Source organism: Asterias amurensis, chromosome 12 (genome assembly GCF_032118995.1).
Source record: "Asterias amurensis chromosome 12, ASM3211899v1".
Classification (NCBI taxonomy): domain Eukaryota; kingdom Metazoa; phylum Echinodermata; class Asteroidea; order Forcipulatida; family Asteriidae; genus Asterias; species Asterias amurensis.
Genome location: NC_092659.1, coordinates 13,984,553 through 14,000,646, shown reverse-complemented (window position 1 = coordinate 14,000,646; position 16,094 = coordinate 13,984,553). Strand labels below are relative to the sequence as shown.

Here is a 16,094-nt window from a genome sequence, read left to right as displayed (position 1 = left end):
ACACTGGATAAAGTTTGGGACTCAGAGCAGATTCACAGTTTTGAAATGTTGTATTTTGTTCTTTGTCTTGTAGGAGTGCCAAAGATTGCTTGGGCATAAACTACCCCTGAGTGCTTATTTACTTAAACCAGTCCAAAGAATAACCAAGTACCAACTTCTTCTTAGGGTAAGTGAGACAAGACCGTCTGATCCTAGCTTGAATTATGAAGTTTGTTAACTTTGTACTGGCCCTTTAAACAGAAGGTATTCAGTTGGTAATCACTCGTAAAATTAATGCAAATAAACAACTTTTGGTAAGAAACCTACAACAGCTTTCATAGTGTAAAGCATTTTGAGAAAATTTACTTTTTAAAGGCAGTGGACACTATTGGTAATTACTCAAAATAATTGTTAACATACAAATTTACTTGGTAACGAGTAATGGGGAGAGGTTGATAGTATAAAACATTGTGAGTAACTTTCCATAAATTTGATTTCGAGACCTCAGATTTAGAACTTAAGGTCTCAGAATCAAGCATCTGAAAGCACACAACTTCGTGTGACAAGGTTTTTTTTCTTTCATTATTATCTCAATGAACGATTGAGCTGAAACTTTCACAGATTTGTAATTTTATGCATATGTTGAGATACAGCAAGTGAGAAGACTGGTCTTTGGCAAGTACCAGTTGTGTCCACTGTCTTTAAGTACTTTGATGAACAATTGAGCTTAGCTTTTCTCAGGTTTGATATTTCGTTTCGGGTCGCTAATAATTTACCATTTTGACCGCATGCTCCAAGTTGTTTTTCAACCACAATGTTTTGTAGTGAATTAAAAGGATTGCATTCTGCCAAGTGACCGACATTTGTTCTGTTTTTTGTTTTAGTTGAGAAAATAAAGTTGCCTGTTGCAAACTGCTTACCGATCATTGGTACACATGCAAAAAGAACCAGTTAATGAACTGACCTTCAACCCTAACAGAGTCTTTCTTGAAAGACAACCTGCACACAGTGTAACAGAAGCAGTCAAGTGCATAAAAAGCAAGGGATGAATGAACATTGAAGATTGAAGTTATTTTTTTTTTTGAGTGAGGTATAAAGTTCTGATTGCTGAAATTTGACAACCTTAAAAAAACCTCCCAACATGGCTATTTTGAAGCTAATATTTGCACTCTGTTAAAGGAACGTTATAGAATTGGTAAGAAACAAAAATCGTGAAGATCACAGATTTACATAAAACTTACACGGTCTAATGATGATGATAGTAGAAAACATCCCTTGAAATATTTCTGTCCGAGATGTCATGCATGTATTTGATGAGAAATAAATAATCTAATTTGGCATTTACATGTAGAGTTCATCGCTCTGTGAGCGTTTTATTCGTTTTTGTTTTGGCATCGATGCAATGCAAAATTTGTAATTGGTTTTTCACTATTCTCTCGTGACCCAGATGGCAGATTGATCTAAAACTTCTACAGGTTTGTCAGTTTTTGTATGTGGTGGTTTTCATAAAGTGCTTACACTGCCAGCAACTTTTTGGCTAGCAAAACCAATTCTGTAATCTTCCTTTAAATTTGTCATTTCTATAAATACACTTTCTCCATGTGATTCAATCCTCGCAGGAAATGTTAAAATATTCCTCAGCGGAACCTGGGGCTGACGATTTGAAGACTGCCCTAGACTGTATGCTGACTGTCATCAAATACGTCAACGACACCATGCACCAAGTAGCCATAACAGGGTTTGAGGTATGTATAAATAGTAGTAGAGCGCCCTCTGTTGGCTTAGTGATTAAAACCCAAGAAGACATGGTAGGTCTATCTAAGCTAGACTGGACCTGTCTTTATCCGCCAGGATAACGACAGGTCCCTGCCGCTAGATTTAGTGATTCCATTGGATACAGTGATATTGGATAAACGTGCACAGTGACATGAGCTTTTCATAGATATCCAAACAGTTAATTCGTGTCAAAGTCCGCAATATAATTTGTCTGCGTATCTCTATGTGAAATGAATAAGGTCACAAGTGAAAATACACGTCGGTTTGCAGGCAGGTCTCTGGCGTTAATCTCGAGCCTCGAAGTCTGACATGAGATGTTCAGGCTACATCTTGGCCTGAAATGTCACACGTTGAGGCTGGTAAATCCCAGTCCAAGTCCCAGTCACCTTTCACCAACATTAATTTCAAACACAGTCGAATTCTACATGTATACCGACATTACACGCAATGAACATGTGAGAAAGTAAGCTTTCCATATCTGTGTTTTGATTGGTCCGAAGCTATGAGGGTGCAACTGACAAACATCAGCTCGGACCAATTAAAACACAGATATTTAAAGCTCTGTCACTGCACGGTTATCCATCTACATTGTTTTGTATCCAATGAAATCACTGGTTCTGAAAAGCAAGTACCTCTCTTTATCCTTGTGGATAAAGACAGGGGACCAGTCTAGGTCCATCTTAGCCTAAACATCTGAGGCCACACTGTGACACTTTGAGGCTTTTGAATTACGCTAGAATGCCAGAGATTGGCCTTCAGCCAATGTCAAGATCCTGACGATCACCTGGTATGGATGTACCGTTTATCTTGCACTCATTTCGCAGTCAAATTGTAAGTACAGGTATACATGGATGTATTTGAACGGTAATATACATTGTATCCAATGATGTAACCAAGACTTAACATTGTCCGTTTCTTCTCTCAAAAGGGAAAGCTTTCAGATCTCGGCAAGCTTCTCATGCAGGGCGCCCTCTTTATGTGGGTGGACCACAAGAAGCGCAACCTGAACGACATCAGACAACGCAAGATGCAACGCCACGTCTTCCTGTACGAGAAAGCAGTTTTGTTCTGTAAGAAGCGGGGAGATATTAAAGAGAAGACTTGCTACGCTTTCAAGAGCTCCTTAAAGGTGAAGATTGACCCCACCCTGCTCTAGATCCCTCTGCCGTTTTCTTAACTCCCAACTAAAAAGTCGCCCTAAAGCAACTTTCGCCAAATGCTTAATTTTAAAAAATAAGTCTGTATATTTCTATGAATGAAACCAAGAATGCCTCATACATGCAAGTGAACTTAATCACTGTAGCTCGCAATCTGATCTTTTGATCTGAAAGCTGCAGTGCCTGATTTTGTGTGGAAACTATGGCTGTTTGCGAAACCATGGCTTGGTCTTGGCCTCAGGCTCTCTCAGTTATTTAGAAAACGTACATGTATGTTGTCCTTGTGGGGCTTCAAACAGTCTGGCAGAGCCAAACCCCAAGACCAAGACGTGGTTTCGAAAATGCCCTGTGTAATTTTTTTTCTTTTTTCCTCTTTACAGACTGCTGGAATTGGACTGACTGAACATGTCAAAGGAGACAAGAAGAAATTTGAGATGTGGTCAGGCGGGCGAGTTGACGTCTACACTTTTCAGGTGAGCTTTTTTGGGAAGAAACAGCTCTTGACTTGCCCAATTTCATAGAGCTGCCTAGTGGCCGATTTGATGCTCACTGTGCAATGTCGATTTCATAGTGCTGCTTAAACCAAAAGCACACCAAAATATGTGCTAACCCTCCGGTGCTTACTGCACAAAAAGAAATTATGTCACAATCCAAATCCATAGTGAATGAGCAATATGGCCGCCTAATGATTCTGCTAACCTGTGAAATACGCTTGCATCTTAGCAAATCTTTCTGCTACAGTAAGCAGGAAAATTTGCTTACCATTTAAGCAGCGCTATGAAATTTGGCTCTTGTAAAGCCTGGCTATTTAAAACAATCATATGATTTATTTGTTCATCCCCAAGTATTTATTTCGCTACCTGTTCTTGGCAAGTAGCCCCTGAAAAGGCTTTACACTTTTATTCATTGGGCCCTAACCATTCTTGAAATCTCCTCATCTCCTGAGGAGTATGCAGCTACGGCAGCCAAAATGGACGCACAAGTTGCTTTATTATTCCCTTTAACAATCTTCACACATACCCATTTTCTCCTGGGAGATGATGTTTTTTTTTTTTAAGTATTGACACCTGCCGAACCTATGAAGCAAACAAAACTTCAAAAAAGAGGTCAAAATATGTTTTTGAGTAGTGCAATCAGTGCTTTTTCCTTTGCCAATTTTACCTTGATGTAATTAAGCTCAAATGTTTTTTAAGCCTGCTTGCCATTTTCATTTGTATATTTTCTTTCAAGGCGCCTTTAGAGAAGGAGAAGATGGCGTGGGTGAAAGCAACGAGACAAGCCTTACTCCAGAATCAGCAGAATCAGCTGGAAATTGCCGGTAACTATAGACTGTTCTTTTGCAACATCACATCTACGGCATCTCCCAACCACAACACTACCCAATCAGCGTTTTGCCAAAAATGTGGGGGACCATCGCTGCCCAAAAAACACCAACTTATTATTGAAAACATTAAGTACCGATATTACAAAACAAAAAGTCACTCACTACCAGAGCTGCCAACTGGCCATGATTCTGCAGAAAGTTCCCTGAAAATAAACCAATCTTTCCATGTTCTGATGAGCAAATTTGAAAAACTCCATGATTTTGGGAACTTTTTCCTAATCATGTCAAGTGTAATTCTTTCTTATATCTTCCTGATTGTTCTACAAAATCTCCCTGGTTGCAAAATGCTGATATGCATTTTTGTGGGCCTGGAACTGCATGGAGACCATGGCTTTTGTTGCCCCTGGTCTTAGCTTTGGTGTCCCTTCAAAAGTTTCCCAAAGACTATTTTATTTTCGAGTGGAAGTGCCAATCGCACACTAAAAATGGCCTTTCCCTCTCAAAGATGAAATTCCAAGCCTGCATTAAAAAATATGGTTAAAAATATCTTACTACAAAATGGCAGATTTGTACCAACCCAGTTTAACGAGCCTTCTCACTGCGTCACATTTCGATAGCAACAAGGGAGGTCTACCATTCTGGAATATAATGCACATGTACAATCTGTACGCGTATTACTATCAAGCGTTGCGTTTCGCAGCGCGTGTTTGTACAGTTCTAGTTCTGTTGTGCCGGACGTAGGAGTGATAGGATTTCAGCATGGCGAACAAGCTTGTGACCACCTCAGAGAAGGGTCTCTATTGTGGCACTCGAGGCGGCTTAAATATATTGGTGGTCAGTATTTGTAAACGAAACAAAGATGAACTCCAAATCTTGTGAAGTTGAAGACAGACAATATTGGAAGTAGAGGGAGTTGAATTTTTAGTGTGGAATCATAGAGGTTTTTTAAAGTTAATTCTGATAAATTTTGCTTTTCTTTTTTTGAAATAGGGAAAAATCTACAGAAACCCAACAGCTTGGAAAGTGGGTGAGTAGTCGTTTAGTTTAGATTTGGGGAAATGTTGGGGACATCTTTGAATGGACTGCTGTCATTGGGCAGTCATTGTCTTATTCCCCTACATCGATGTATTGACCCCTTGCACGCGCGTCACACACGGCGACTGATGCCACGCTCACCATGTTGGTGGGCAGTTAGGTTTACGTGTATTAACGCCGCGTTGCCTAAAACGCGCACTTCACTGCATAACGCACAGCATGCTCTATGCATAGAGTTATTATATGAAAATGCATAGTGAAATTGCCCACCAGTATGGAGCATTCAAGATTTTTCTGATGATGACGTCGGGTGAAATGGGTCAATAACCAAAATGCGACTAGAAGGTACAATACTCATAGGCCTTTTTGTCTCTCTAATAGTCATCAGCATTATGGTATGAAATGCAGCAACGTTTAGTGCATTCTAGTGGCGTGTTGTGGCGGAGTGGTTTAGTTCATCGGACCGCAAGCTCTGGTGTTGTCAGCAGCAGAGTGTGGGTTCAATACCCGGTCATGACACTTATATCATCACACCGCTTTACTCCAGCATCCATTGCTATCATCTAAATGAGCAGTGCCATTAAATTGGGCCAATGTGGGGGTTTGGGGTTTGAGTCCCACTCGAGCATCATGTAAATTTTGTTTTTTCCCTGCAAGACTCATTACACATTGCAGGACTCTGAAAACACTGTGTATACTTTTCACACTTTGGTGTCGGGGTTAAAAAACTAAAATGATTATATTACTTCTCTCTTCCATTATAAATAGGCCCGCCACGGAAGCCACGACCGTCACATCCAACGGAGGCCCTCTCCCGTCCCCTACCGCTAGCGATACATCCTCCACAGGGTACGGCAGCGCCAACCCTTCCCTGGCCAGCGAGCAATCCTTAGAGATTGAAGAAGAAGAGAATGAGGAAGGCTGGGCTAGCGGAGAATTCAGTGAGTCCGACGATGAACTGTTAGATGACAGACGTGAGGTGGCTTCACCTCAGGTGAGTTTTCATTTATGATTTTCTAAATCTGGGCCCAATTTCATGGCTCTGCTTTACTGTGAAATTATCTGCTTATATTCCACAAGCGTTTTGTGCTTTACATGGCTCGGTAAGCACAGAAGCTTGTGGTAAACAGCGCCATGAAATTGAACCCTGAGCTGCTTAAGCTGAAAAGATTGCTTGAACATTTTCTACTTAGCGAAAATAAGCAGGATACCAGTCAAAGATTGTACATGTAGTATGGTAGTTTGGCTGGTAAACTTGTTTTGGTTAGCATAATTTTGTCTGTCCAATCTCCTTACCAGGCCGCCGACTGGATAAATGACACATTGTGCCAGACTGTACTATTTTGGTCAAGGATGTAATTTGTTTCCTTCTGCAATAAATTCTGGCACAGAAACCATTTTGCCGTAATTTTTTGGGAATACGTTACATCTATTTTTTGTTCTCTTCCTTTGATGTTGAAGCCTGTGACAGTAAACCAGTATGTAGTTCTTGCCGAGTACAACGTCGTGGAAGAGGGAGAAATGGCCGTGAAAGTCGGCGACAGAGTCAGCGTACAGAAGGTCGGTAAAGAAGGCTGGTGGCTGGTAAGCCGTCCGGATACCGGCCAGCAGGGTTGGGTACCGGGCGGCTACCTGGAGCCTTTAACCAATCAGCTTGCACGAAGCAGTCCTAGTCTGAGCAGTCAAGGTTTGTTGTTGCATTGTGGAGTGTGACTTTTCTGTTCCTTTTTAATTTGTAACATTTTTCATTTTTCATCTGTTGGGCTACCAATCACCCCCCCCCCCCCACCACAACTCTTCCCATCCATTTTATGATTCCTAAGTCATGTACTTCACTGATTATGGCGAGAAATTACTAGGAAAACTGGAAAACTTGATATCGTGCTTTTATTGCCTCTGAAAAATAAAGTTGTACCTTCCAAAAGATAATCACTAAAATATTTGGCTCCATATTATTTTTTTGCTCCATATTACCCTTTTGCTCAACTAATGTGCTCCTTACCTGCTGAGAAAAAAATTGCTACTTCATAAGCTCTAACAATTATTTTGTTAAAACATAAACAACATTTATCCAATCTCCCCTCCCCACCCACATTTTCTAAAACTGCTGCCAACTTCCCCGAACCCCTGTCCGCCATCAGCCACCTGCGCCAACAAAATAAATAATACTACTGGAACAATTAGTTTTATGGTTTCATGTCAGCAGATTTGATTATGGGCAGTTGAGTTGATTTGCCTGTTGACAAATAAACTTGTTGCATTTCAAACAAGTATCCAATCACAACCCTCAAAACAAAAACACTCAATAAACTTTCCCTTCTTAACATTTTAATGGTACTGGCTTTTAAGTCTCTCTTAAGTAACTGACTCTTTTTTCCCTGCCCCATCCTTCCTTGCCGACCCATCCCCACCCAAATCTTAAAATCCAAGTCCTTCAGAGACCCTTCGTGCTTTGCATCCTTATTTCAGTTAATAATTTTATCTAATAAGTTGTATTTGTTTTGATCTTGAGGGATGGCATGTTATTTTAGCTCAAATGTTTTTGTTTTTTGCAAGTTGATGTTTCATATGATTTATGCATGAGGCATGCTGCAATTACAATCATTCTATTGACCCGAGTCACGGATGTCATCGCAATAAGTCTGCCCCCTTGACATTTTGGGTGTTGGATCACCTGTGCGTTACTTCGCACATTCAGCTACATGTGCAGCATGTTTGACTCCCAAAATGGCAAACCATAGGCAGACAATAGCCGTGTTTGATATCAGTGCACTGGGTCTGTTCATTTAGGAATCATACCTTTGTGGCAGTGTCATGGCCGAGTGGTTAAGAGCACCGGATTCAAGCACTGGTGTTTGATCAGCAGGGTGTGGGTTCGGATCCAGGTCGTGACACTTGCTACATAAAATATGGGAGGTAGTGCTTTCTACTCTACCGGTCAGACTTCGAATTGATGATACCCAAGCCTACATTCGTATGGACTGTGAAAGGGGTAACCCTGTTTCTGCCCTAGGAGTAGGTGGCAACGGCCTCTGGAAAAAATAATTGTAGCCCACACCTTGAGTGGTCTTCAGGCCTTGTGTGTCAGGCGACTTGCATAAAGAAAATATCATTAAAAAAAATAATAAAAAAAACCTCTAGCTTGAAGTCTACATGTGTAAGTCAAAGTTATGCATTATACTGTAGGTCAATGATTGTATTTGCATATGTGACTTTTTTTATGAGAACCTGCTAGAAAAAGTAGAAATCATAAATGAACACAATTTCAATTTGCTAAAAGTTAGAAGAAGAAACTTCCTGAATTCATCAGCATTTATGCAGTTTGGACATCCAAATCTTTAGACTGTGATAACATTGGTATGCCTGGCTCAATGCTGAGCATGGTTGGTTTGGCTGTACTGTACTGAATCCATCAAACTCAGGCAAAACCTTCAGACTCTGATCAAATCGCCCGGTTTCGTGTTAAGCATGGTTGGTTTGGCTGTGCAGTACTGAATCCATCAAATTCAGACAATACATTTGGACTCTGATAACACTGGTATGCCTGACTCCATGTGGAGCACGGTTGGTTTGGCTGTACACACTGAATCCATCAAACTATTGCGAAGCCTTTATACTCTGATAAAGTTGGCAAGCCTGGATTCGCCGAGCATGGTTGGTTTAGATGTGCAGTACTGAATCCATCAAACTCAGGCAAACATTCAGGCTCCAACAAGATTGGTGTTAGTGTGCCTTGCTCAATGCTGAGCATGCTGAGCATGGTTGGTTTGACTGTACAGTAATGAATCCATCAAACTCTTGCAAAGCCTTTATACTCTGATAAAATTGGCAAGCCTGGATTCGTTGAGCATGGTTGTGCAGTAGTGAATCCTTCAAACTCAGGCAAATATTCAGGCTCCAATAAGATTGGTGTTAGTGTGCCTTGCTCAATGCTGAGGATGGTTGGTTTGGCTGTGCAGTACTGAATCCATCAAACTCAGACAGTACTTTTGGACTGTGATAACACTGGTATGCCTGGCTCAATGCTGAGCATGGTTGGTTTGGCTGTGCAGTACTGAATCCATCAAACTCAGACAGTACCTTTGGACTGTGATAACACTGGTATGCCTGGCTCAATGCTGAGCATGGTTGGTTTGGCTGTGCAGTACTGAATCCATCAAACTCAGGCAACACTTAGACCCTGATAAGCCTTGCCCTGCTAAGCATGGTTTGTTTGGCTGTGCAGCACTGAACCCATCAGACTCGGCCAATTTAGACACAGATAAGATTGGGAATGCCTGACCTCAGGTACAGTTGACTGAATCCATCAAAATTAAGCAATCGTTTTAGCATTTTTTTCCCCTTCTTTTTCATGGAGTTTGATGAGGTTCAAATTATAAGTGCATGGAGATTAACAGCATGTCGTTTTCAATTAACTGTTTTCACCCTCATTTTTCTCATCGTTCTTCTTTCACCCCTACCCTGATATGCTTTGCAGGATTTTTCTTTGTTTGAGCCTGTTAATAGGTCACAACCATTTTCATTTGAGGTAAGATTTCTTTCATGGGCTCACTCACTATTGTTTCATCCCCTCAGTCTGGTAACCAGGCTCTCTCACATTCTTTTGGGTGCTTTGCATTTCACTTGCATATTTCCATACTCTGCTGATCATTTATCTTTTTTGCACTCAACGAAAAAAATTCTGTTTAGTCAGAGTCACTAGAGAGCAGTATACACCTCACGCATTAGACACAAAACCTAAAAATGTATTTGTTTACTGTGTTAAAAAAAATTCTTCTTTTTTAAATGTAGAAAATGGACAAATTGAAATAACATTGAGAAAATAGAATTAGCTGTTGCAAACTGCTTACCAGTGTAATGGCCTGACCTTCTGACCCTAGCAGAGTCATACTTGAAGGCAAACAAAATAATATCATATTTATTTATGGGAAATATTCAGTAGAAACTTTTTTTTAAAGACCAATGGCTGTTTCTGCTTTCGCCTTCTTACCACAACTAACTTTTAAAAAAAATTTAAAAGCTAATTTTCAGTGTGACATTTTAATCGGTGTGTATTTTCTAACCTTGGCTGCTCGTCAAATTTGTTTTCTGTGTATTATAAATTGTTATAAACAAGATTGTGTTTATGCAGCTGTATTTATTATTTTAAGACACTGGACACTATTGGTAAGTGTCAAAGACCAGTCTTCTCACTTGGTGTATCTCAACATATGCATAAAATAACAAACCTGTGAAAATTTGAGCTCAATTGGTCGTCGAAGTTGCAAGATAACAATGAAAGAAAAAACTCCCTTGTCACACGGAGTTGTGCGCTTTCAGATGCTTGATTTCGGGACGTCAAAATCTAATTCTGAGGTCTCAAAATCAAATTCGTGGAAACTTACTTCTTTCTGGAAAACTACGTTACTTCAGAGGGAGCCGTTTCTCACAATGTTTTATACTATTAACAGCTCCCCATTACTCGTTACCAAGTAATGTGTTATGCTAATAATTATTTTGAGTAAATACCAATATTGTCCACTGCCTTCAAGTACAAGAAATAGACCAGAAAAGCTGATTCAACCTCATGCTCATTAAAAAAAAAGTCAAAAGTATGGACCGCAGCTGCAAAAAATTATTCGCTTTTTTATACAAACTAAAATAGTGATGTCTTCTTGGAAATTTTGCACTGTGTTTATATGGCATTTCTTTAAAAAATCCTTTTAAAATAAAGTGGGCCTGTGGAGAAATGCTTTTGGAAGCTGGAAAAAATAGTTTTAAGCTGGCATACCATCTATCAGTTTGGTATAATCAATCGTGGTCTTGAGTTATAGACACATTGTGATATCATGTGGTGAATGCATTTACACAGTCAACCCTCCTACGTCTGACCATTCAATATTATCCACTGTGGTTATGAATGGTAGATAAACTATTCTAGCCTGCAATATGATATCATGTGTTGAATCCAACTACACAGTACACAGTTAACCCTCCTACTATTTGATCATTCAATATTAAATTATTCCAGCCTACAATATGATATCATGTGGTGAATGCATCTTCACAGTACACAGTCAACCCTCCTACTATTTGACCATTCAATATTATCCACTGTGGTATGAAATTTCAGTATAATTTTTCTGAAGACCTTATTTCTTAATGCTCTGTGAGAAATAGCTGTGTTCTCATTGTAATTTATAACCCCATGGGGGTGAAAATATCATTTCATAAATGTGGAACCTATTTCAGAAATTATTTTCAGCATTGACTCTCTTCCCTGAAGCAAAGATAAGCCAACCCCCCCCCCCCCAATCCATCATGGTTCTATCCAAAGGGTAACGTTATTACTTATCTTTAAGCATGGGAATAATTCTGTAGACCGACATCCTCATCATTATTGGTCAACACCCCTGCCCCCCATCCCCCACACTTTTGATTTTGTTCATCACAGCTGTTGCCTCATCTTTTTCCGGCTGAGCAATCTATGTGGAAGAAGAGTCCTTCAGATGCACTTATCCCTTGATCTCTAGTATTAGACCACCTCTAAATTGTAGTGTGTTAATCTGTTCACAAATCCTTTACTTAATAATCTCCCGCTTCAATCCGCCCAATCAGGTAGAGTCTTGTGACACCCCTCTTCCAACGGCCATACCGGAGAAGCAACTTCAAATCATCAAAGAGGTTCCAGCCCCGCCTCAGTCATCGTCGTCGCCATCGGCAGCACCGGAGAAGCAACTTCAGATCGTCACCGAGGCTCAAGCCCCACCATCCTCCTCTCTACTACAGCTTGTTCCTCCTCCTGAACCCAACCCTAAACCCGCCCTCATCGTTGACCCCCATCCGCCGCCCCACCCAGAAGCACCATGTCAATCTTCTCACTCCAACCCAGTACGTAAGCCAGTACGATCGGCATCATCACCATCAGACACCATCCCTGAACCCCACCCACAAACACCTCTTGAACGTGCCCCCCTGATCAAACCCCACCTAAAACCACATTCTGGGACACTGGATGACCAGCCAAAGTCGTTTGTCACCGAGACTGTCATCCAAGTCTCCGATAGGAAACTGCCGAAGAATATGTCCCTCGACCACGAAGAGGAATCGTCAAGTAACGCCACTCTGGAAATCATCAGCACACAGATAACAGATGTCGGTGATGGGGTGATAGAGATAATGATACAACCCGAAACACAAGGTGAAGCATACATGGTGACGCAGGAGGCCCCCACTGTCACTCTAGAGTTGTCGCCAAATGACTTCAGTAATTTAAATGGTGCAATATCTAAACCGTTGACATCGGGTGTCGTGGAGTTTGACGTTTCGCCAAGCGCCAACGGAGTGACGGAAACCTGAAGAAAGTCCTTCATCTAAATCCTAGCTGTAAATCTTTGTAAATGAAGCCTTACTACTGTGGCTGAGTGAGGTACAACTTCAGTTGAATGCTTCTGCGAAGAAAAAAAAGAGAAAGCCCATTTAACCACTAATGTGCGTAAAATGTTGAGGGCGCCATCTCGATTACTATCGCTGTTGGGTGTATGATACTGCATATTTGTATTATGGCAGTTTTTTTTCCTCAAAATGTGTTGGCAACCTTATGATGTACACAAGGCGGTTGGCTATTCACAGCCCCAAAATAAAAACTGCATAGAGCTCGCTTAAAATGCTTGCTTTCTTTTCTGTTTAAAGACAGGGGGAGGAGGGTGAACGGAAAAGGCAAGTTATTGGTGGTGTCTTCTGGGGTTGATAAATAATAGAAATTAAGGCCATTTGAACTGTTAATGATTGTATAAGCTTTGAACTTTAACCCTTGACCCATGACCTGTGTCAAAACAATTCCAGCAGTCTTTCTACAAACTCGGTTTACTTTCTTTTTTAGGAACACCACATCCAATAGTTTAATCATAAAATTAGGACTTGTTTCTTCATGTAATTACTAATTTTTCTTTGTATTTTTTCTTTTTTTTGTACATAATATAAATTAATGTTTATGCTAATGTAATTATGTATAAACTATACATCAAGTTTAAAATGCTAATACATATTCATGGTGTCTAACTCATGCATATGTATTTCATGTTAATGCTTGTATATGATATACATAATATGAAAATATATATTTATATAAATTTTATTCTCTGGCATTATATGTTGCTGAGTTAGGTGGAACTGTGATTATTTTTGAATTGTTTTATTTATCAAGTATATAATATAGTTAAAACATTAATTTTCAAGTTATGGATCCAAATAATATCAGAGTTCAACATTTTCAAATTCTTTCCTTTGTAGTGAAGGCAAGAACTTGAATGTGACGCTCCTTGTTAAAGCCAGGTCCTTCTGCCAAAACTAAAAGAACTTGATTGGTTTTCTCATCAAAAGTCACCTTATGAGACCATAGAAGATAATAATTTCTCAACACACAGCATCACATCATATTGATACCACAGCTGTTGTTCCAGTTGTCTTTACTTATATCGACATTTCACTATAACTGAGAACTTGGCTGATTTTGGCACTGGCCGCCATAAAAGTTGAGTTGCTTAGCAGAAAAAGCTGCTTAGCAGCTTAATAAAATTAAGCTTTTAACCCCAATATACTTTACATCAAAACTGCTCTATTTATGTTCTATTAACCTCGTGAGTTTTCGTCAGGGTCAGGGTTAGGGTTAGGGTAAGGGTTAGGGTAAGGGTTAGGGTTAGGGTAAGGGTTAGGATCAAGGATGTCAGAAAATACACAGGTGTGTTATTGTCGCCACATCATCCTATAAATTTTGCTTGCACCATTTTTGGAGTTGGATAACCTGTGTTTCATTGTGCAGTGCATGGATACAAAGCACTGTGCAAGTACATGCATTTTGACTCCAAAAATGGCAGACCACAGGCAGACGCGTTATAACAATAAAAACTAGTTCTTATGTATCGCATTTCACAATAACGACTCAATGCGCTTTACATAATAGTGCCATGGTCATTGGGCAAATAAAATTTCTTTAATCTCTGTGGAGTTTATAGCCCCAGCAATTGATTGTGCTTTAAAGGCTTTGTTATACACAATATCAACTTGTACCAACGCAAACCAGTTATACCCCTGTGTAAATAGAAGCAACTATTAAAACATCTTGGACACAAGTGTCATGACGGGAGAAGAACCCACACTCTGATGACTTAACCACCAAAACATGAATTTGATGCTCTTTGATCTGACACCACCACATGCTCTAAATTCCGACACCACCACATGCTCTTAATCCTTAGCCTAATCCTAACCCTAGTCCTGATCCTAACCCTAATCCTAACCCTAATCCTAGCATGTAGATTAAACAGGGTTATTGGATCTTGGGTGTTGTGGAACATTGAGCAGTTTCAGTGGTCAGTACATCATTTGGAGAAATAAACCTTTGGTTATAAACATTTTCATTACTAATATTACTATATTTACCAATTTCCCCTTAAATTGTAAAAGAAAGAGGTTAAGAAATACAATTATGTACATTGTAAATGTTACAAATAATATGCGTGATTTAAAGTAGGGTCAGATTTGAAGATTTGAATGCCTTGAATTTACGTGATTTAACGTTAAGATTGTGATTTGTTCACAGATGAACGTTGGTTCTGATTGGTCAGGTGAGTTGTCCAATCAGAGTGTTTTGCTGTTTTCACTCTTATTGTTGTCTGGTACCCCACCTTTATTAGTGTCTGCTGCGTATATAAGTTTGCTTTTCCTGACTAGATAGAACCCTTGCCAACATTGATCTCCATTATACTGGAAATCAATGGTCGCCAATCACTGAGGTCAAATAAAAGGTGCAGTAGACGCCATCTATTCAGGCAAATTGCATTTTTGCTTCCAGGGGCATCAAGCGCTCAGTGTAAAACGCAACCACACTGTTTACTAACGAATCAGTCAACAAGTTTTGTGAAATGTTTGCGGGCTGCACACCATTCTTACGAAAAAAGCAAGGCTGTGTGTTCCAAATTGCCCTTGAAGATGGCCGATTTACATAATTTGCAACCTATCTATGGAAACGAGCATAACGCGTAAGCGCCACGCACAACTCTCAGCCAATGATAGGTCTTCCTGTGACCTTGGATGAGGTGTGTGGGTAGCTTTCAGGTCGGTGTGAGCAAACACAGTTAACAGGGTATCAATTCCAGATGAGGCCAGACTGTTAGGGTTTGGGGGATTAGTTTTTCATAGATTGTTTTGTTTGTTTGTCTTTGTAAAGGGTAGCAGGCAGTGCGGTGGGCTAGAGGGCATAGCAGCCAGACTACAGTACACTTGCGTTTGATTGGGCAACACGTATCACGGAGTCACGCAGCAATGTTAACATAGTCATAAGTGATTCGTCAAGTCGCTGTCCCGCGTTGGGGTATGCATAGCATTGCAAAACAATAGTTTTCTTGGGATGGCACATGATCGGGATTGGAGTCAAGTCTAGGCTTTGGCCCTATCACTGTTCACGCTGCAGTATAGCATCCACCTCCCCTTCTCAGAAAAGGTACTTGAAATAGGCTGTCTTTTCGTTGTATGCATTTTGTTCATTTCAAAGTGTCGGTTTAACAATTTTGGAAAATGGTTTTGTTATGAATTTCATAGTACACATGTGGTTACACTCCTGTGCACAATGACTATGAATACGTCAGGATTTTTCGATCTGCATTTTGCTGTGGCTGATCTATGGTTATACATTGTGTAAAATGTACAACGGGAGCAGCCCCCCCCCCCCAAGCTCACCTTGTTGAGCTGTTAATGGCTCTCTTGTTAAAGGGACACGTTGCCTTGGATCGGTCGAGTTGGTCTTTGAAAAGCGTTCTGTAACCGTTTGTTGTAAAATGTATACG

At 40.2% G+C, this 16,094-nt stretch overlaps 1 protein-coding gene across 9 annotated transcripts in view; it reads left to right on the top strand.

Annotated features, from left to right (window-relative positions):
- The window catches only part of LOC139944860 (guanine nucleotide exchange factor DBS-like), a 120,011-nt gene extending 103,917 nt beyond the window's left edge, over positions 1-16,094 (top strand). For 6 of the 9 annotated variants that reach the window (XM_071941996.1, XM_071941995.1, XM_071941993.1 and 3 more), the window contains 9 exons: positions 74-166; positions 1,599-1,724; positions 2,684-2,884; positions 3,293-3,385; positions 4,143-4,230; positions 5,227-5,263; positions 6,040-6,265; positions 6,733-6,831; positions 11,869-16,094. In XM_071941996.1, coding sequence (XP_071798097.1) covers positions 74-166; positions 1,599-1,724; positions 2,684-2,884; positions 3,293-3,385; positions 4,143-4,230; positions 5,227-5,263; positions 6,040-6,265; positions 6,733-6,831; positions 11,869-12,609 — 1,704 coding nt within the window. In that variant the 3' untranslated portion in view covers positions 12,610-16,094. Of the gene's footprint in view, positions 1-73; positions 167-1,598; positions 1,725-2,683; positions 2,885-3,292; positions 3,386-4,142; positions 4,231-5,226; positions 5,264-6,039; positions 6,266-6,732; positions 6,959-9,748; positions 9,800-11,868 lie in introns of all 9 variants that reach the window. The other 3 variants (XM_071942002.1, XM_071941999.1, XM_071942001.1) reach the window with 2 other exon arrangements.